This window comes from Triticum dicoccoides, chromosome 2A (assembly GCF_002162155.2).
Source record: "Triticum dicoccoides isolate Atlit2015 ecotype Zavitan chromosome 2A, WEW_v2.0, whole genome shotgun sequence".
Lineage (NCBI taxonomy): Eukaryota > Viridiplantae > Streptophyta > Magnoliopsida > Poales > Poaceae > Triticum > Triticum dicoccoides.
The window spans coordinates 672,069,085-672,089,393 of NC_041382.1; the positions used below are offsets into that span (position 1 = coordinate 672,069,085).

General features: G+C 46.6%; 3 protein-coding genes across 8 annotated transcripts in view; 1 reads left to right on the plus strand and 2 right to left on the minus strand.

Annotated features, from left to right (window-relative positions):
- The first annotated feature begins 2,731 nt into the window (after nucleotides 1–2,731).
- LOC119356117 (AT-hook motif nuclear-localized protein 10-like) lies at nucleotides 2,732–5,811 on the plus strand. Its single transcript, XM_037623019.1, has 5 exons — nucleotides 2,732–3,082; nucleotides 3,742–3,800; nucleotides 4,713–4,850; nucleotides 5,078–5,239; nucleotides 5,436–5,811. Exons 1-5 carry the CDS (start codon nucleotides 2,968–2,970, stop codon nucleotides 5,637–5,639), a joined length of 678 nt encoding a protein of 225 aa, XP_037478916.1. The 5' UTR covers nucleotides 2,732–2,967; the 3' UTR covers nucleotides 5,640–5,811.
- A 322-nt stretch (nucleotides 5,812–6,133) lies between these two features.
- Nucleotides 6,134–8,036, minus strand: LOC119356118 (probable phospholipid hydroperoxide glutathione peroxidase). The gene is made up of 6 exons (XM_037623020.1): nucleotides 7,842–8,036; nucleotides 7,476–7,552; nucleotides 7,128–7,189; nucleotides 6,830–6,948; nucleotides 6,485–6,652; nucleotides 6,134–6,390 (listed from the first exon to the last, which is right to left on the minus strand). The coding sequence occupies exons 1-6, from the start codon at nucleotides 7,887–7,889 to the stop codon at nucleotides 6,358–6,360; spliced, it is 507 nt and encodes a 168-aa protein (XP_037478917.1). The 5' UTR covers nucleotides 7,890–8,036; the 3' UTR covers nucleotides 6,134–6,357.
- Nucleotides 8,037–13,192: 5,156 nt separating this feature from the next.
- LOC119356119 (copper-transporting ATPase HMA5) overlaps nucleotides 13,193–20,309 on the minus strand; it is a 10,986-nt gene continuing 3,869 nt past the window's right edge. The window contains exons 3-8 of one of the 6 annotated variants that reach the window (XM_037623026.1): nucleotides 18,432–18,647; nucleotides 15,035–16,426; nucleotides 14,703–14,957; nucleotides 14,492–14,614; nucleotides 13,912–14,388; nucleotides 13,193–13,764 (exon numbers count right to left, since the gene is read on the minus strand). In XM_037623026.1, the coding sequence (XP_037478923.1) occupies nucleotides 13,366–13,764; nucleotides 13,912–14,388; nucleotides 14,492–14,614; nucleotides 14,703–14,957; nucleotides 15,035–16,426; nucleotides 18,432–18,647 (2,862 nt within the window). In that variant the 3' untranslated portion in view covers nucleotides 13,193–13,365. Of the gene's footprint in view, nucleotides 13,819–13,911; nucleotides 14,389–14,491; nucleotides 14,615–14,702; nucleotides 14,958–15,034; nucleotides 16,427–18,431; nucleotides 18,783–20,309 lie in introns of those variants that run through there. The other 5 variants (XM_037623025.1, XM_037623024.1, XM_037623022.1 and 2 more) reach the window with 5 other exon arrangements.

Genomic DNA, 20,309 nt, shown 5'->3' on the forward strand with positions numbered 1-20,309 from the left:
CAACATGTTCTAAGGCTGTGAGTTGGTGTGGCATCCTCTGTACTGTGAATGTTACAGGGTCCATTAAGCCATCCTTCCAGTACGGTTCCATGCCCTGTAGAGGGTTTTTGCTTTTTGGTGTTTGACCCGGGTGTCTGGCGATGATGCACCATTTTATTTCGGACTGGGTTTGTATTCAGGGCCGGATCGTCCCAAAATTTTATTTTGGTTTTCCAGGCGCTTTCCATCGCACAGTACTTTCGTACAATGGACGCTAAGTCAGCGAAGCGTGTAATATCATGGCGACTTATGGCGTTGAGGATTCCCTTGTCCGTGCAATTATTGCAGAAGATTGAGATTGCGTCTTCCTCGCGGCAGTCCCTTATCCTATTCCTAACCAGGAGGAATCTGGCCCAGTAATGATGTACTATTTCATCGGGCTCTTGCCTGATTTGGGATAGATCGCTTATGTTCGGGTGGGTGGGTGGAATTAAATCCGAAGCCTCACCCAATCTGAGGCTCAGAGGCCGAGGAATTTCTGAACTCAAAAATTTGGATTCCTGGATGTTGTCCAATGAATCCAACCCGTCGCCTGACTCTAAGTTCCGGTCTTGAGTGTTATCCTCCCCTCCGCGGGTATCCGGCTTGGAGGGATCGGGAATCAGGACGTAGCTAGTCCTTAAGATAGATGAAGGGTCGCCGCACTGTCCCTCTACCACGGCAACGTGATGGGTGACTTGGGGAGAGTTAATCTCTCTCGGATCGGGTTTAGGCCCAATCTGGTCGTAATTCGTAGCGACTCCCAGGGCGGCAATGCGATCCAAGAGCTCGTTTATGGAGGAGAGCTCCATTGGATCTAACTGCTCGACGAGTTCCGAGCTGACATGAAGATTGTTTTCGATGGCTCGAGAGGTCATCGTTGGTGTAGAAGCCGAACAAGCGGTCATAAGAAAACCACCTAGCCGGAGGGTTTGGCCGACAGCCAAAGCTCCCTTAGCAACGGTGTCGTCTTTAAAGACGGGACGAGGCATCCTTCCTGATGGCGACGACACAGAGGAACTCTCAATGAAAGCACCAATGTCGGTGTCAAAACCGGCAGATCTCGGGTAGGGGGTCCCGAACTGTGCGTCTAGGCCGGATGGTAACAGGAGGCAAGGGACACGAAGTTTTACCCAGGTTCAGGCCCTCTTGATGGAGGTAAAACCCTACGTCCTCTTGATTAATATTGATGATATGGGTAGTACAAGAGTAGATCTACCACAAGATCGGAGAGGCTAAACCCTACAAGCTAGCCTATGCTATGATTGTTGTTCTGTATGTTGTCCTACGGACTAAAACCCTTCGGTTTATATAGACACCGGAGATGGTTAGGGTTACACAAAGTCGGTTACAATGGTAGGAGATCTACATATCCGTATCGTCAAGCTTGCCTTCCACGCCTAGGAAAGTCCCTTCCGGACACGGGACGAAGTCTTCAATCTTGTATCTTCATAGTCCAGGAGTTCGACTGAAGGTATAGTCCGGCCATCCGGACACCCCCTAATCCAGGACTCCCTCACCCTCCTTGATACTAGGCCTAGCCCTGATCACTGTGTCTTTGAAGTGTCTTGTGAAGTTGATCCTGCATTGTAGTAAGGAGCATCTTGTGTCTTCAAATATTTCATCATTTCTTTGGTTCCAAATGGCCCAGCATCCTGTGATAAGAATTTCCATGAAGAAGTCCCATTTATATTTGTTCTTTTTGGAGCATTGATTTTATTTTATTTGTTCAAAGCATTAGGAAAAGTTTTTCTTTTCGGAAATTTGCACATATGTAGAAGATTTAACAATGTTTGTTGCTAGGAAAAAATTATTCCCTCTGATCCATATTAATTGTCGCTGCTTACTTTGTTTCTCTTTTTTCGAGAAAACTTACAATTTATTCATCTTCGATCATGATAGGACAACGAACATAAAAAATAATAAAAACTACATCCAAATCCATAGACCACCTAGCGACAACTACAAGCATTGAAGCGAGCCGAAGGCACGCAACCGTCATCACCCCTCCTTTGCCGGAGCCGGGAAAAACTTGTTGTAGTAGACAGTCGAGAAGTCGTCGTGCTAAGGCCCCATATGACCAACGCACCAGAATAACAACTGTCGCCGATGAAGAAATACGTAGATCGGAAGGATCAAACCTGAAAACAAAAGAACGTAGACGAACGAAGACCGAATCCGAGTAGATCCACCAAAGACAACCACCGACTGAATCCCGCGAGATCCGCTAGAGACACACCTCCACACGCCCTTCGGTGATGCTAGATGCACCATTGAGACGGGCTAGGCGAGGAGAACCTCATTCCATCTTCGGAAAGCCGCCACCGTCTCGCCTTCCTGAGTCGGACACAAATCCTAACAAAACTCAGAAAAACATCTTAAACGGAACCCTCCCGCCGACAAGGGCCGGAATTCACCATGCCTCCATGGCCTCTAGGGCCACCGGAGATGATGCGGACCGACGACGGTGCCGGCAAGAGGTAGAGGAACCCTAGGCTTTTTTTAAGGGGGTGGCGGCTAGGTATTGAGGGTGCTTACTTTGCTTCTAACAGCACATGTGTTATTTTTTTATTTTTTTGAGAAATACTATAAGATATTGGATGGACTTCTTTTGCGGGGATAGGGATGGACTTGAGCCCAACGAAGCCCAAAGTAAGATATGGCCGAGGCCCAAGCCCATGACTTCTCAGCGGTAATTTTTCTTCTACTCCCTCTCAGACAGTAAGTAGTTCGTCACAGGGATGATGGACTCACGCTAACCACCTTCTTCCACTTAACCATCCACAACCTGCAAACACCGCACAACTTTAACCCCCCACCATCAGCCTGAAAACCCTGCAGCTCTCTGCAACGCCACTGTTCCGCACGCAGGCGGCGGAAAGATCACGCGCCTAGGGTTCGGCACCACCCCCCATCGAAATCGGCGGCGGCGCCGAGGGCCCCGCAGCAATGCGACCGCCGCCCGCGGCGATGACGGCCTCCTCGTCGGAGAAGAAGGCGGCGGCGAAGCGGAGGAGCGGACCACCGAGGCCCCGAGGGAGGAAGTCGCAGCTCGCGCTTCTCGGTGAGTGCCGTTCGCGAGCAACAGCGAGCCCCCTTGTTTGCTCGCTGTTCGCTTGATTTGTTTGCGCTCTTTCGGCTTTGGAGCTCCATATTTTAGTGGCGGGGCCTCGTTTTGGTGCTGTGCCTGTAGTCTTTATTTAGAGTTGTTAGGTGCCGGGTTGTGGGGTGGTGCCTGGGGAATTAATTAGGGGGCCCTAATTAAAAAGGGTGATCTTGGAAGCGAGCCGAGAGAACGACATCCTAACTACTAGAGCTTTTAGTCGCATGATTTTACTGCGGTGATGTAATGGTTGCCACTGTCAAAGTAATTAGATGGTATTGTTCATGGACAATGTTCTCAGCAACCTGTTCTCAAATAAAGGTGCTCCTTTTCCATGTGCAATCTATCACCATGGTGTCCAAGAGATGTGCAAACGCCGCGTGATCATAAATGTCGTTTAGCTTCTTCTCACAGTAGAACGGGTACGAGTGTCAACTCTAAATGTCTAGAAATTTGACAGTCAAAGAACGTGATGTCTTTGTGCTTGTGTATAAGTATAACTGGATGTTACATCGTACTGCCGAAGTTTACTGCTTCAAAATTTCATCTCCTTTGATAGAAGGCTTGCCCTTCTGTGTGTTCATCAGGTGGCCCTGAATTTATGTTTTGATGATCAACAGGGGGGTGCTCACCTGGAAATGCATTTGCTCCACATATACTGCTTATCAATCGGGGAGAGGTATGCAGCTTCAGGCACCTACCCATCTAAGTTGCAAATTACAAGAACAATGCCAACTTTTATTTTGCTTTGTGTATGTGTGTTGTTTTACTATTCATTACGCATTACGTTAGATTAATATGGCGCTTCAGCTGCTGAGGAATGTTCCCATTTTTTTCCGTCTAACCTGGTTTATTCTGTTTCTGTTTCCCTGGGTCTTGAACCTGTAGATAATTTACTGTATGATGTGAATAAAATTACAAAATTACTTTGCGATAATTTACTATGTGATGTCACTGATGTGTGAAAAGAATGTCATGTACTACTATCTTTAGTTTACTGCTCTTTGGAGTGTATTGTCTGCAAGATGATCAACGTTAATTTTGTCCTCTCTCCTTGTTCACTATCCCTCCGATCCAAAATAAGTGTCGTATTTTAGTTCAAATTTTAACTAAAACCACAACACTTATTTCAGATCGGAGGGAGTAGCAAATTTCCAAATTTAGACAAGTGTGAACTTCATTCTACCAAACTGCAGGTTCTCAACATTAACGTAATACATACTATTTATTTGACTACCATAAGCCCATAGCATTTCAAACAGAACTTCAGTCTACTTCTTTCTGCATGTTCTTGTGCGGTGCAGTGCAGTCTGTACGGGATCTTCCGTTCATCGTGTTTTATGCACTGGTAGGTCCTTGATCCGTATATGATGGGCTAAAGAATTTTGTCCTTGTCAGGCTTCTGCACAGATCTTTGATGTGGCTGTGTTTGGTCTCAACATGTGATAGAAAAATCACTTGTTTTCTACTTTTAGCACCCAGTTCCTTTTTCTAAAGAAAATTGGTGTGGCCATAGAAGATTCATTGAGTGCACACTGTTCATATGTTGCCGATAATTTAACAGCAATACTGAAAGTACTTTTATGCACAGGATATTACCTCCAAGATTATGCTGTTATCAGAGCTGCATTCCAAATCCATCTGTATTCTATCAGCCAATGGCCCATTATCAGCTATAACCCTCCGTCTATCTTCACATTCAGGTGGCCTTGACAATGCAGTTTACCAGGTTTGCCTCAGTGTCCAACATTGGCTAGTGGCTACTACTATTCCCCCCATTTTCAGCAATTAATGAATTGCTTGTCTTATATCAGTTTGATGTGTGCTAATAGACCAGTACAAATTCTTAATCCCCTTATGTAGCGTGGGAAAAAAATGGTCCCCCTCCTTCAGTCCGTTTTATATCATAAACAAAGCATTTCCATCTCTTGGTCTTACTTTGAACTGACTTTGCAGGGTCAGTTTGAGATAATTTCACTAAAAGGCTCTTATCTGCTGTCTGATGATGGTGGCTCAGGAAACAGCAATGGGGGTTTAAGCATTATGGTTTCTACTCCTTGTGGCAGCTTGTTTGGAGGTAGCGTTGGAGGGCCGCTGATCGCTGCAGACCCTGTGCAGGTACATGACATAATTTTGCCACTTACCAAGTGGAACTGCAGGCACATGCCACAGTAAAAAAAAACTAATGCGTAAATTCTCCAAACAGTTGCGGTGACACAGTCGATGATATCTTCCTGATGTTCTTTTCCGCCTTTGTTCTCTCTTGTGTAGAAGCTCACAGAGTGAATTTTTGTATCGTGTTTTGTTACCTCAGGTAATTGCTGGAAGCTTCAATTACACGGTGACAGAGGAAAAGAAGGAGCCAAAGACCAGTGACAGCCAACTTAATGAGCTGAAAGTACCTTGGGAGCTGGATGCAATGCCTTATGAACCATTTTCACCTTTGCCTCTGTTTGGGTGGTCCAGGATTGAAGATGTCAAACTTGACCGCCATGACTTTGACCTGACCAATGGTTAGCACCTGGCTTCACCATGCTGCGACATATGCATGAAGATAATACATGGAGATATAACGTAACAGTTGTAAGGGCAAGCTATTAAAAACTTTGGTTTCCAAAGATATTTTGTGGGCGGAAGTGTACTTCCAAACTCAAATTCGCGGAGCAAGAGTAGTTCTAAATTCTAACTAAGACTTCTAGAGACGTGTAAAATTGATATGTCGTTTGCTAAGTCGGGTACGACGGTGTAGTTCTGCAGATTTTTATAGGTGAGAGCTATAAACTAGTAATAGCAAGTCATTTTATGTCGAAGGGTTATGAAATGCACATTCAGAACACAGAAGCGTCTTCTGAACATTTGTGATACGTGGGATTTATCTATGCTATCCATGGTTTTGGCACAAAATTAGGCTAAGTTTCTGTGCTACCCATTACCACCTATTGGTGGTTGTCGCTATTAAATGCAGAGTTGCATCATGCTATCAAGCTGTGAGAAATTATGTTCTTCAGAAACTTGACCAGACAACAACACGATCCAATGAAAGGCATACCGAACAGCTACAATATTTGAATTCATTCATTAACACCACATATACAACAACTACAGAGTAGGATGCTGAAAACATAGCAGATGCAGCCTCTGAAATGCTGGGTACAGATTTTATTTCAACACAACATTATTATTGTTTCTAGAATACAGAGTGCCAATTTCTCGAGACGCTCCGGCCAGCGGCGCGTCTAAGAGCTCCCAAGCAGCTTCTTGATATCTTTCTGCAGATACACAAAGCAAGTGTTATGTTGACCGCCTAGCGCTTCAGGATTCAACATGTACAAAGGGGATGTGAATCACGGTGCTGTTAGTTACCTCAATGCTCAGGGGGGAAGTGGTCGGGGCATAGCGGTCCACAACGTGACCCTCCTTGTCAACCAAGAACTTGGAGAAGTTCCACTTGATGCTGTCGCCGAAAAGGCCACCTTTGCTAGACTTCAGGAACTTGTATAGGGGAGAAACATTGTTGCCGTTGACATCAACCTGACAGACAATATGAACTAGGGCTCAATAATGCAGCATAAATCATTCCTCTTGGATGGATAACTCTTAAGATAAAACGGAGATTCATGGGCATCCCACTGAAACATTTGCAACGCTGTCACACTGAAACAGATAAATGCATTACTTTCGCCTAGGAAGATCACAGCACAAATGTACCTTGTCAAAAATGGGGTACTCAGCCTTGAAGCGAGTGCAGGCAAACTGAACTATCTCATCATTGGTGCCAGGCTCCTGCCCACCAAACTGATTGCATGGGAAAGCCAAGATCTCAAAGCCTGTAAAACCACAAATTGGCAATAGAACACAGAGGTTAGCATCCAACAACCGGAGTTTGTTGTGTAAATCGACTAACCAGTACATCATCAAGCAATAAGCAGATTAAACCCAGTAATCCATATGACATAGATATAATAACAAGGTAAAAGGTACAAAAAACAATGGATGAAGGAAAAACCTTGGTCCTTGTACTTTGGGTACAGCTGGCTCAGCTCGGTGTAGTTGGAGTTAGTTAGGCCACTGGAACAATTGGTCACAGACAATAATTAGCAGCCTAATAGCTGAAGAAGTAAGGTTCTGTATGGAATTTATTTAGTACAGAGTCCATGTTTAACGTCGTAGACGATCATTATTTTGGACAGTCAAGTAGAACACGGCATATTGATTTGGACTGTACTTATTTTTTTCATTTGCGGTGGACCAGACAAAATAATTTGATTCAACGCACTGCCTGTAAGTTGGAGGTATCTCATAGCCGAGCTGAAAATGAAGAAGGATGGGATGCGAGGTCAAAGGTCGTACGTACCACTGGGATGCGACGTTAACAATGAGAAGAACCTTCCCCTTGTAGACGCTGAGGTCGACGTCCTTGCCGCTTGAATCCTGCACACCAAGGGAAAGCCGTTCAACACAGTCGTACTACCGCACAATTCACCTCGCGCCTTCCAGAAATCAGGCTAAACGAACTACCGGTCAGCGAATTCAGACGGTTCGGCAGTCTAAATCCACCGGATCGGCGGAGAAATCCACACGAAGGTCCACCCGAAGAAGCAAAGCGAAGATCAAGCACACCTAGAGCTATCTCGGAGTCGGGGGCAAGCCGAGCAGGGGATCTAGCAGCGTGTGAGATAAATACAGAGACCGAAGGGGGGGAGGGGAGAGCGGGGCGGACCTTGACGGTGAAGTCGTGGACGGAGGTGGCGGAGGACGCGGCGGCCATGGCGAGGTTCCCCGTGCGACCTGACGGAGCGGCGTCGGCGGGATGGCTGCGGCGGGAGATCGGGCGGGCTCGGAACTCAGGAGCGGAGCGGGTAGTTGGGAGTTTGGGGGGGAGGAGGCGGTAGCGTGGAGACGACGAGGATGGGAGGGTGGGCCGGGACGTCACCGGGAGATTTATAGGGCCAGGCCCACGGCCGGGGGCAGGTTGGGGCTTGGAATCTTGTTATGGACAGAGGTGTGAACGCCCGCGGCAGTGAATAATGAATGCGCGTGGCCCGCGACGGAGGAAGCACGTAGCCGCCGGGACCCGCCCGTGCGAACGGAATCGAGGCGCCGGGGTCAACTTGGGCGGCTGAGGCCTGGCCGTCCGATCGGATCGGACGGATGCATCCCTGTACGTGTACGTGGTCTCGTGCAGTCGCCGGACCTACGTGGTCCGCTTTCCCGCGTGTCGTATTCTCGTGTTCTCGCTGAACAAATCTCGTTGCAAAAAAAAAGAGGCAAATCTTGTCGTCGGAATAAAAATGCGAAAACAAACTCGCAATGCTTGAGACACGGCACCATGCCGGAAAAGAACTTGTGGGTGGCTGAGTCGTGGACCCGGAAGTCATTTTTTCTTTTACGACATTTTGGAGCGGGAAGCCGTGTCGGCAATGCCGGACGAACTAGCCTCCTGATGGATGACCGCCTCCCGCAGCTCCGGCTCCTCATTGGATTCTATGTTGTCCTCGAAGATTGCGTCCACCTTCGCTCATGCCTCTCGCAGGGTAGCGGCGGTTTGCCTCCACCTTCGTCTTCGAGTGGAAGGAGTCGATGATGGTCTGATGCTACATCGCCTCCTTCGCTTGAGCAACTTCAAACTCGCCCAGCACGTCGGCCATGCCAAATCCAGCAACCAGATGTGCCAGATCTACATGACCTTCATCTTCTTCCTCCTCGGCCCGCTTCCGCACCCTTCATGCCCATGTCCGACGTCTGCTGCTCCGCGTCCTCCTCCTCCTGCTCCTGCGAGTCCAGAGGCGGGTCGGCTACAATTCGAGCTTCGCTCACGGGCCCAGATCTCCTTCAAGGAGCTCTAACCGCCGCTCTAGTGTGACCATTGCGTAAGTATTATTCCCCTCCCGGGCCATGGCTACAGGCGGATGAGGAGCTCCGAGCCGCGAGCGGATGGGAAGAGAAATGTGAGTGCGGCTAGGGTTGGGGGTCGTTGTCTGCCTTAAGGCTGTGTTCGGCAACCCTCTGCTCCTTCAGTACGGAGTGGGGCGCGCGGAGCACCCGGTGAACCGCTCTTCGAAATGTAACTGCATGTCGCTCCACTCCACAGCGGAGTTGCAGAGCGGATGAATTCCGAACATCTCCTAAATAGTCGGGTTTTGCCTCTCGGGCGGTATGTCGGAGCGGCGTTGTCACTGGACCGCTAGGTTTCAATGAGTGTCCGCGTGGGTCCCGCACACTAGTCTGATGTGGCGAACACGTCCTCATATCCGGCTCAGGTATACGGTCTAGATATAAGGAATGCCGGTCAGCCCGGATATACAGAGCTGCTATGAGGAATGCGGCTGGATCGAGATTCTGAGATCGGTCACTAAACCGGACCGTTTTGTCCGGACCCAGATGTATAGGGGTCCTCAAAGCCCGGCAGGCAGTAGATACTCTCACCACCGATTTTCCCGAAGGCACGAAGCTTCTGGAAGCATCATCCGTCGGCGGCTGGATCGGAGCAAGCGCGGTCACGCCTCCTGCATGCAGATGAGATGGCCAGGTGCTTGGCTTGGACGTACGGAGCAACTCACGTGGACAGCTTTCAGCGCAGCATTTTACTCCTGCCGCCCCGGCCGTCACGCACACGCACGCACATACCACACGTCCTTTCACATTCACACCGCACCCGCATGGTATGGCCGTCGTCGCTGCTCGCCAGTCACACCTAGTACGCGCAAACTCGCAACCGATCACAACAGGAATCCAGCGTTCCGCCGTGCGTTTGCGGCCTGCCATAGACGCACGCATCACGCATGACGCACGAGTTGAATGGGCCGGTCTAGAAGGGCCGGGCGGGCGGATATGCCCGGCCCGACGCGGGCGGTCGGTCGGTGGGCGAGCTATATTCCTTTCTGCTTGCGAGATGCTGCAAAGCGGAGTAAATTGCATGAAATCATCACTTTGAAGGCTTGGTTTGTAGAAAACACTACGCTATATTTTTGTTGCAGAAGACATCATCTCTAGCGTAATCTTTTTGCAAAAATCACTGATCGACGGATTTGGCTCTGTTGAGCGTGTTTACGACAGATGGGTCCCGTTTTCTATACTACTATTAAACAATCAAATAAGAACTTCTTTAAGCACACCCCATTAAGTGTACACAGATCCAATACCACCGTACGATTAGGCCCACTAAAATCAATCTAACGGTTAGACTTAATCTAAACCATTTTCTGTGTGCACTTAGCAATTTACATTGACTGACCGTACTCCACCGTGGAGGAAAATATGAAACTCCACGCCTGGGAAATTAGGAAACTAATAATCACGGGTGCATCATATTCCAGAAAAGTAAATCAGAGTGCATCCGTCCTATTAGGAAACTAATCTCAGACAAATCCATCATATTAAAAAACTTATCTCGGACGCATCCATCCTATTAGGAAGCTAATCGCGAGCCGCCTACCGCCATCATCCACATCAGTCGGATTTATTTTGTTTCATGACAGAGAAACCATATACCTTTCGCTATTTTGCTACATATATTTATTCTTATATACTTGTGCAGTTTCAAATAATTCAACATATCTGCAGTCATCAAACTTGAAGACATACTTTTTAAGGCCTTATCTATACTACTATTAAACAATCAAACAAGAACTTTTTTAAGCACACCCCATAAAGTGTACACAGATCCAATACCACCGTACGATTAGGCCCACTAAAATCAATCTAACGGTTAGACTTAATCTAAACCATTTTCTGTGTGCACCTAGCAATTTACATTGACTGACCGTACTCCACCGTGGAGGAAAATATGAAACTCCACGCCTGAGAAATTAGGAAACTAATAATCACGGGTGCATCATATTCCAGGAAAGTAAATCAGAGTGCATCCGTCCTACTAGAAAACTAATCTCAGACAAATCCATCATATTAAAAAACTTATCTCGGACGCATCCATCCTATTAGGAAGCTAATCGCGAGTCGCCTACCGCCATCATCCACATCAGTCGGATTTATTTTGTTTCATGACAGAGAAACCATATACCTTTCGCTATTTTGCTACATATATTTATTCTTATATACTTGTGCAGTTTCAAATAATTCAACATATCTGCAGTCATCAAACTTGAAGACATACTTTTTAAGGCCTTATTTGCACCGCCTCTCTTTCTTTGTCTGCACGCCTCTTTCCTCCAGTAATAATAATGAATAACTTTTTCCGGATCAGGTGTTACACTGTTACAAATGTATGCTGAAGCTACTCCTTACGACAAGAAAAAAGAGGATGAATGCTTTCTATCTTCACCAGTTTTGTAGCATGTTCCAAATTGTTGGCTCTTTCTTATTTGAGGATTCATCATGTTTTTTGTAATTTAGAAGCCGACTTGAAAGCTTGATAAGGTTAAACTTGACAAATACTCTGAAATACTGTTCCTTTCATCTTTATTTTTCTTCCTAACTCATTTCAGTTTCTGTATGCACATAGCGTCTTACAGCATTGTAAGTTAGTATGGTTGCCAGTGGCGTAGCCAATCCAATACGCCAGGGTGGTCCATTGATAGAAACATTTACATAAGATTATTTATTTTTTAAAGAAATACTTTTTTACTGCACTGTACATAAGCTATGGAGAAATTCCAGGGTGATCCATGGACCACCCTGGCCACCCCCTAGCTACGCCACTGATGGTTGCCAACGCGTAAACACATACAAAACCGGATAAATGCTTTCTATCATGATAATTATTGGATTTCTTTTAGCCTTTTACATTTCAATTAGTTCTTGTAAATAATCTTTATTTTATATAGAAGTCGTTGTAGTCACATATCATCTTCTATTTCCTATTATCCATAGTAAGTAGCTATATTATTTTGGCAATCCACACAATCATAATATATATATAATTTGATCCAAATTAGTACAAGTATATATTTTGCTATGCAGATTAGTAGAATAAAATAAGATTCGAGAATTAAGCATCTTGAACAATATAATTGCACCGTAAGGCAGTTTATACTTTTTTTTTTGGCTACACTCGAAGAGAAGACTACACTACAAGGCTATATTACTGCATTAATAAATAATTGCTTATTTTATTTAAGTGAGAATATTTTCCTGCGATTACTCTATGAAGGAACATAACCACTATTGTGTCTCACTTTTGAAAATACAATTTGAACGACATCAAACATTGTGTATCCATTTGATTTATATTTCTAAAAACATTTATTTTTTATATTATGTGAATCTCACCTGGTTTACGTTTGGGACGTGCGTTGCACGTGCATGCTTACTAGTCTGCTTACGTGGCATAAGCTAGCGAGCAGCAAAACAGCATAATCAACGATGTCTTCGAGATGGACGGACGTGGATGATCAGGTTGGTTTATGGTGCAACTATATAATATAAGTATATAACACAAGCAAGTGGTGAATATGAAAAAGGTTGAATGAATGGACGATGCCTCGGGCCGTTGAGAGACGTGGACGGCATGCTGCTCGCCGGTCGCCGTCCGACGGGCCACAAGAAGGCCGACACGGCAGGTTACCCTGACGAAGAACCGGTTGAGCGAGCTTTGTTTGATGGATCCGGTCTATAGCATCTTTTGCCCCGTCATTTGCTGCGACCACTGTCTATCACCACAAAGCAAGCATCATCATTGATTCATTGTAGGAAAAACACCGGCTTTATTACTGCGCTCGCTTTACAATCCTCTCCAAAGAAATTAAAGCTGCATCACTTTATATCAGGTTCCTTTTGGTCGCAAAGTTACATCAGTTGCGCAGCATTGCGTTCTTAACCGGCTCAGTTAGGTGACTGGCATCGCATCCCTCGACAGGGAGGACAAGTGGACAACGCACCGTGAAGATGGCATGCTTCTTGCCGGAATCTAGCGCAGTCACATAGCACCATGCATCTTTACTTATTGCTTTCGAACTTGACCCCGGTCAGTCACAGCATCTTGACGACCCCTGACCCCCGCCCAAAGTCGTTCAATTCCCTTCATCAAAGGTCAAAGTTGCGATCTATAGTGGACTAGTAGCTACTACGTACGTAATTTATCCCTACCTGTTAAAGCGAACCGGCACAGCATGATACCTGCATAACTTGCACTAAGAACATTCATATTACTTGCACCTGGAGTACTAGAATTATATACATTTTCATCAGAGGACTGCTGCTTCGTCATTCTACCACACGCTTGTTACAGATATCTACAGCTTATTCTGTGTGTACTAGTATTATCTATACGGTGATGGCCCTCTTCTCTATGCCTGCCGCTCCTGTGTGATCAACGGCCTCTTGTAGTACCTCAGCAGGAGGGACCAGCAGACGACGCTGACGGAGGACGCGGCCATGGCGGCGCCGGCGACCCACGGCGGCAGCCGGAACCGGGTCGACGGGAACAGCACGCCCGCGGCGATCGGGATGCCGATGATGTTGTATCCCAGGGCCCACACGTAGTTCATCCGTATGCGGAAGAAGGCCTTCCTGGACAGGTCGATGGCCGTGATCACGTCCTCCAGGTTGCTCTTCATGAGCACGATGTCCGCCGCCTCGATGGCCACGTCCGTGCCCGCGCCGATGGCCATCCCGACGTTGGCCGCCACCAGCGCCGGCGAGTCGTTGATCCCGTCGCCAACCATTGCGACGGTTTTGCCAGACAGCTGCAGTGATCGATCAAAAGATTTAAAGGCGGTGAGTGGATGCGTGGCTGTATCCTGTTACCGTGTGACAGCACCATCAGTCAAAGTAATAAAGCAAAGGATATGGCCCTTTGACACAAAGCAAGGATATCTTCTAGTCTAGCTCACCTGAAGCTCCTTCACCTTCTCAGCCTTCTGCTCTGGTTTCGCTTCGGCTATGATGTTTTCGATGCCAACCTCTTTGCCGATGGCGTTGGCGGTTCCCCAGTTGTCCCCGGTCACCATTATGCACTCCACCTTCATTGACTTGAGGTATGATATCACTTCATGGGCGTTCGGTTTTATCGGATCAGACACAGAGATTATGCCGACTATTTCTTGATCCATGGCCACGATGATCCCTGTGTGTGCCTTCTCTTCCTCTTCCATGAGGATCTCTGAAGCTTCCACGGGGACATCAATGTCTAACGACAGCATAAAGCTCTTGTTGCCCACAATGACACTGCTGTCGCTGATCTTTGCCTTGACACCGTGTCCGGTGACTGAAATGAAATCCCTTGCTTCAGGCCAGATATGGGTTTCTTCCGAGTGAAAGTTCTTGGCATGCTCCACTACGGCTTTTGCTAGCGGATGCTCACTGTTGACCTGAAAATCAATGAAATTTAAGCAAGGTATCTTCCCAAGACAGTACAAGAAAGTCTACTAAGAAGACACTGCAGACACATGAGTATATAGTTAGAAAGCATACCTCTGCTGCTGCAACATAGTCATAGAATTCACGTAGGACCATGTTTTTAAAGAGCCTGGTATTGACGACAATAGGCTTTCCAATGGTTAGTGTTCCTGTCTTGTCGAAAACAATGCAGTCCACCTGTAAAATATCATACAGATAATGTTCGTCAACAATATGAAACACTATCTGCTAACATGTTTTCACTTGTATACTTATCATTAAATACCTTCTGCGCACTCTCCAGAGCTTGCCCGCCCTTGATCAGAACACCTTGCGAGGCACCGACTCCAGTTGCAACCATCACAGCAGTTGGAGTTGCAAGTCCCAGTGCACAAGGGCAGGCGATCACCATAACCGATATCCCAAACTGAAGAGCTAGCTGAAAGCTATCCATGGAAGATGGTATCCACGAGCTAGGGTAGCCATGAAACCTCCCAGCTAAGAACCATGTAAGCCAAGTAAGCAAAGAAAGAAGGATGACCTGCAAGCATAAAGCTGATTGTTCAGTACTCGTACGAGTACAATGTTACTGGATTAACACAATGTAACTGAACTCACCAGGGGGACAAAGACTTTAGAGATTTGATCAGCAAACTTCTGTACAGGAGCTTTTGCCATTTGGGCTGACTCTACCAGTCTTACAATCTGTGCCAGGGCGCTCTCAGATCCAACAAATGTTGCCCTGACATGGAGGACACCATTCTCGTTCACCGTCCCTCCAATCACAGTGTCGCCCTTCCTCTTTGCCACGGGCCGTGATTCTCCGGTGATCATGCTTTCATTCACATGGCTCTGGCCCCAAATAACAAATCCATCGGAAGCAACTTTTCCACCAGGTATGACTTTGATCACATCATTTTTCTGAATCAACCGACTGTCGATCTCTTTCTCGCTTACAACATTCCCTTCGCTGTCGTATATCAGCACAGTTGCAGTTTCTGGTGCAAGATCCATCAGCTTGGCAATAGCCTCAGAGGTCTTTCCTTTTGCCAAGATCTCGAGGTATTTTCCAAGAAGGATAAATGATATGAGCATGGAACTTGTCTCAAAAAAATCAGTTGACATATAATTCTCAGAAGTGGCAGCTCGGAGAACCGAGTAAACTGAGTAGAAGTACGCTGTGTTGGTCCCCAGAGCAATGAGCACATCCATGTTCGGTGAGCCATGACACATTGCCTTGTAAGAACCAGTGTAAAATTTGCGGCCAATTACAAACTGGACAGGAGTTGACAAAATCCACCGCAATAGTTCACCAATGCTCATCATGTTGACAACCTTTTTGTCCAGCCCCTCCTTCAGCCCTGGGATGTACATGAACACCATGGAGGTTAGGAACACTGGAATTGTGAACAGTAAGCTCCACAAAAAGGACTGCCTGTACCGCGTGATCTCCCCATTTCTATGCTGCTCTCTTCCATCGGCTTCCGGATATATTGATACAGCAATATGACCAGATCCAGCTGACTCGATGACTTCAATGAGGTCTCGTGGACCTGTTTGGTCAGGCTTGTAAGAGATGGTTATCTTTTGGAGCTCGGTATCAATTTTTATGTCTTCCACACCAGGAAGAGCTTGGACAGAACTTTTCACTATCATTACTGATCTCTCATTGAGAATGCCATCAACTTTGAGGTCTATCCTGCTCCGATCTTCTCCTGCGGTGACCAGTATTGCTTCAAAGCCAGATTCTTCAACTGCATTGACTAGTTGGATAGCAGCAACAACCCTCCGATTATAACGGATTTCCGCCTCTTCAATAGCCAATGCAACGGAAGCTCTCTGAACCCCTGGAACAGCTTGCAAGGCGGATTCAACTGTATTTGCACAAGACGTGCAGGTCATTCCTTTTATGTGCAGCCTGCATACTAGAATGCTCTTTTCCTTAAGCTCCTCGTCGATCAGTTTAGCTCCGAAACCAACATCTTCAATGGTTTCCCTAATTTTTTCCTCCTGTAAAGAAAAAGGCAGACATGAACTTCAATCTCCAAATAAAATTATCAATAAATAGACACAAACTCTCTGTAAGAGCATCGAGTAAAGTTCATGAAAAAACATCTATCTGTACATGCACAATTGTTTCCAGAATTTTTTTAGGTTGCCAAATACTGTGTTTCCCCCCTTCTAAAAAAGGGCTCCGTGTAGCTCGGGCTCACTTTCGACTTTTCACTATGTTGGCCTCTTACTCACTATACTTTAGCCCTAGATGGTACTGCTATATTCAATAGGACACCTAAGTGTGGCACTATCTTCTAGCAATTACTGATTAAAGTTACTAGATGCAGCAAGAAATGACATCAGCCCAATCATAGGTGCCATCCAACAAGGAAGTGTGTGAGCAAGCAGCCATTATGCTGAAATAGAGATGGACCCTTTTTGGATCCTAAAATTCCAATCAAATGAAGTATCTCTCATCATCCAACTACAGTAGTGCACTTACGCTGCAAGAAAAGGACTTCCAATAATAGGAAAAGTACCCCTATCGTTCCAATAATTTTCACGATACTGATAAAAAGTTTATGTATTTCTTGTTTTCTCAAAAATAACAGTTCTTTCCCGAAAGATAATCAGAGATAACAATGGTGGGAGTGGGACAAGATTGCACCCCAAATGCTCCACTGATGAAAGAAAGTAATCATGAGATGAGAAACATGAGTTGCAAGATTTTCACGAATAAGAAAATATTTACCAGCCTGAAAATTTAATAATCAGTTGACATAAGCTCAAGTCTAGTGGGAGGAAGACCAAATGAACAGATAAAAAAACTTGGAAGTTATGCAACAGAGTGCACCACAACCCGGTTATAAGGAAAAAGCAAAGGGTCGCTGGAAGAGTAGATCATTTTTCCATGTGAACACGGTGTACATAGGTAGCCAAGTTCCATTACTTCAGCAAAGGCACAAGAGCTCACAGGTTCGAAACATCTAAGTAAAAGTTTTTTGAGAAGATTGATTCCTAAGGGTAACAATCTCCAGAGGTACGACACAAACTTAAGTCGTTAAACTTTGAAATTCTGTATGCCTTACAACTACAAGCATCGCTATCTGCACTTATAGTCAAAAACTTGTAAAAACATAAACAATAAGTAGGAAGCGTCAATCTATTTTCCCAAATCAAGCTTCATACCGAGTCTGCAGCCTTGATCACATCACAGTATTTACAACTAGGAATGTAATGATAAACCAAATCGACCACTCGATGTTTTAAAGACACGCGAAGTAGTTAGCGGTTTCACATCAGAAGCAAAGTTGTCTAGCTGTAGCCTTCTGAACCACACAAAGTCAATAAATGCAAGAACTTTCCGGGCCACCACCCCTTTAAAAGTTTCTCATCTAAAAAAGAAAACCAATTAAGGCCACATGAATCCCTCCTGGAGTGATGCTATTAACCATACGTACCAGCATTGGCTGTTTAGTAGGAGTTTTTGTTTAGCCTCTGCCAATGTATTCTCCCAGATATATACTGCCTAAATCCCCAAAGTAGTTGCACAGAGCGACGCATTTGCCTCTATAAAGCTATAATCTATCCCCAAAGTATGATATGCACACTCATAAGGTCTATCACCTCGGAAAGTTGCCAATTCTCCCAATATCAGCCAATTTTGTGATGCTGGGACCTCCTAAAGCTAAACGCCCGTGTATCAGTTTTCAGGGTTCCGGTAAGGAAGCAATGCATGTGACTTGACGTATAAGCACAGGCAGCACCCATGGGCCACCACGCCCAAACGATGAACGGAGGATGAATCCTTGTACTCATCTACAACTGTACAACAAAAGTATGCAAAGCATTTTCACTGAAAAAAACCCTCACAATAATCACACGCGACCATCTGAAATCCTAAATTCATCCGACCCCACGGCCGACCCCCCACCCCCCTAAAATGCCAAACTGCCGGGCTGAGCGTGCTTAACAATGGATGAGGAAGGGCCCAAAAATTAGGGTGCTCTGCTCTGCTCACCGAGACGAATGCCGGGTAGAAGGCGACCTGCGCGCGGCAGCCGAGGACGTCGACGGCGGCGTCGTGGATGCCGGGGAGCCGCTTGACGGCCTTCTCCACCGACCCGGCGCACGCGGCGCAGGTCATGCCGGTCACCGCGAACAACACCACCTTCTCCTCCTCCTCCTCCTCGGCGGCCCCCGCGGCGGCCTCCAGATCGCCGGCGACCGCGGCCGCCTTGGTGCGCCGCGGCACGGGCGCGTACCGCGGGCGCAGCGCCAGGCGGCCGCCGCTCCCCTCGCCGCCACCGCCGCCGCCGCCGCGGAAGCAGGCGAGGAAGAGGGCTCCCGCCGCCATACCGAGAGAGGGTGTCCGTCCGGGAACGGCGGTCGCCGGGGCTGGCGACGGTCACTGGCTGGGGAGTCGCTTGAGAGTGCGTCGGGCATTGCCGGATTTATAGGGCGGGGAGGGTGGCGCCGATCGCGTGCGCCTCTTTTTCCCGAAAATGAGACTGTGGGAGGGCGCCGTTAAAGCAAAGGCGATTTCGTAGTGCTCGCAGCGTCGGACCGGAATATGGCTGCTAACACGTCAGTCGCGTAGGCAGGTGGAGGATTCCGGTATAACCGATTTAGTAAGATCAGACTGCGGACACGGGCAGTATTGTTTGGGCTCCGTCGCGTGGCCAACACATGATGCGCATAATCTTCTCATCAACAAAGAAAAACAAACACATGGTGTGCACGGCCTTGTATTTTGTAGAGCCGCAAGACAGACGCTGGCAACTTTCATGAACTATAAACCTACGCGTGGCCACCACAATCTTTCCTCTCTCCGGTCTCTCGTCCGTCCGTCCGTCCGTCGTCCAATCTTACACACTCCCTCTTCCTGCCTCTTCCTCTCTCCGTTTTGATTTTTCCCCCTCGCGTAAAAGATTTTTGTCCTTTTATGAAACCCGCATCAATAGTCACATCTCTTATCTATATCTATACTTACTAACAAAAGGAGTAACGCTTCTTCCTCCTTAATTTTTGTCCGTTAACAAAAGGAGTAACGTTTCGTCCGTAGTTGGTGAGTATAGTTTGTCCAAGCCAGGCCAACCAAGCCCGCCGGTGCACTTTGGCCCAATAAATCAGGCCCACCTATCGCGTTTGAAGCAAAAAATACATGCTGATGGGAGGATTCAAACCCCAAACCTAACGCCGAACAGATAATGGCGCATCCAACTGAGTTAGCTATGTTATTTGTAGAAACAAAGGTTGATTCAGTTGTTAAATAATCCCACCTCGCTCCCTCACATCCAATTTACGCAGTTTATATACGTCTTCAATTTCCTTGATACCAGAAAGCCATATGGAGAACATGATGAAGTGCGGGTCTCATGTTTCCTAAAAATAAAGAAGGAAAGAAGGGTTTTCCGGGATTGGTAACAAAACAAAATAGAAAAGTGGGAATCCGTCAAGTAATAAGAAGGTAAGGAGGGATTCGGTCGGTGCTGGTCTTCGGTTGATCTGGTTGGATTCGGTATTTGTTCGTCTTCGTTTGGATGTTTACAGTTTTGATCCTTATGATCTACGACTTTCTTTATCGGCGATGATTCCTACTCTGGTGCGCTAGTCCTATGGGGTCTTAGCACGATGACTTCCCGACTGTCTACTACAACAAGATTTGCCCGGCTTCGGTGAGGGAGGGCGATGACGGCGGCACACCTTCGGCTCACTCCAGTGCTTGTAATCGTCGCTAGGTGGTCCATGAATATGGTTATATTATAATTTTTATTACCTCTAATGTTCTTTGAACTGTCGTACCTTCGTCCAACCTTGCAAACTCCCCCTCCCTCTTCTCTCCCTCTCTTCGTTTTGATTCTTTTTACTGCCATCTCTAGATTTTTTAAATACCTCC

Bases quoted from the DNA above. Each gene is read 5' to 3' on its own strand.
- LOC119356117 (XM_037623019.1), top strand. From the start codon at position 2,968: ATGCGACCGCCGCCCGCGGCGATGACGGCCTCCTCGTCGGAGAAGAAG. The intron at 3,801-4,712 runs GTATGCAGCTTC...TTTTATGCACAG, and splicing joins TGCTTATCAATCGGGGAGAG to GATATTACCTCCAAGATTAT. The intron at 4,851-5,077 runs GTTTGCCTCAGT...CTGACTTTGCAG, and splicing joins TTGACAATGCAGTTTACCAG to GGTCAGTTTGAGATAATTTC.
- LOC119356118 (XM_037623020.1), bottom strand. From the start codon at position 7,889: ATGGCCGCCGCGTCCTCCGCCACCTCCGTCCACGACTTCACCGTCAAG. The intron at 7,553-7,841 runs GTCCGCCCCGCT...CTTGGTGTGCAG, and splicing joins TCCACGACTTCACCGTCAAG to GATTCAAGCGGCAAGGACGT. The intron at 6,949-7,127 runs GTTTTTCCTTCA...GTGGTTTTACAG, and splicing joins CCCAAAGTACAAGGACCAAG to GCTTTGAGATCTTGGCTTTC.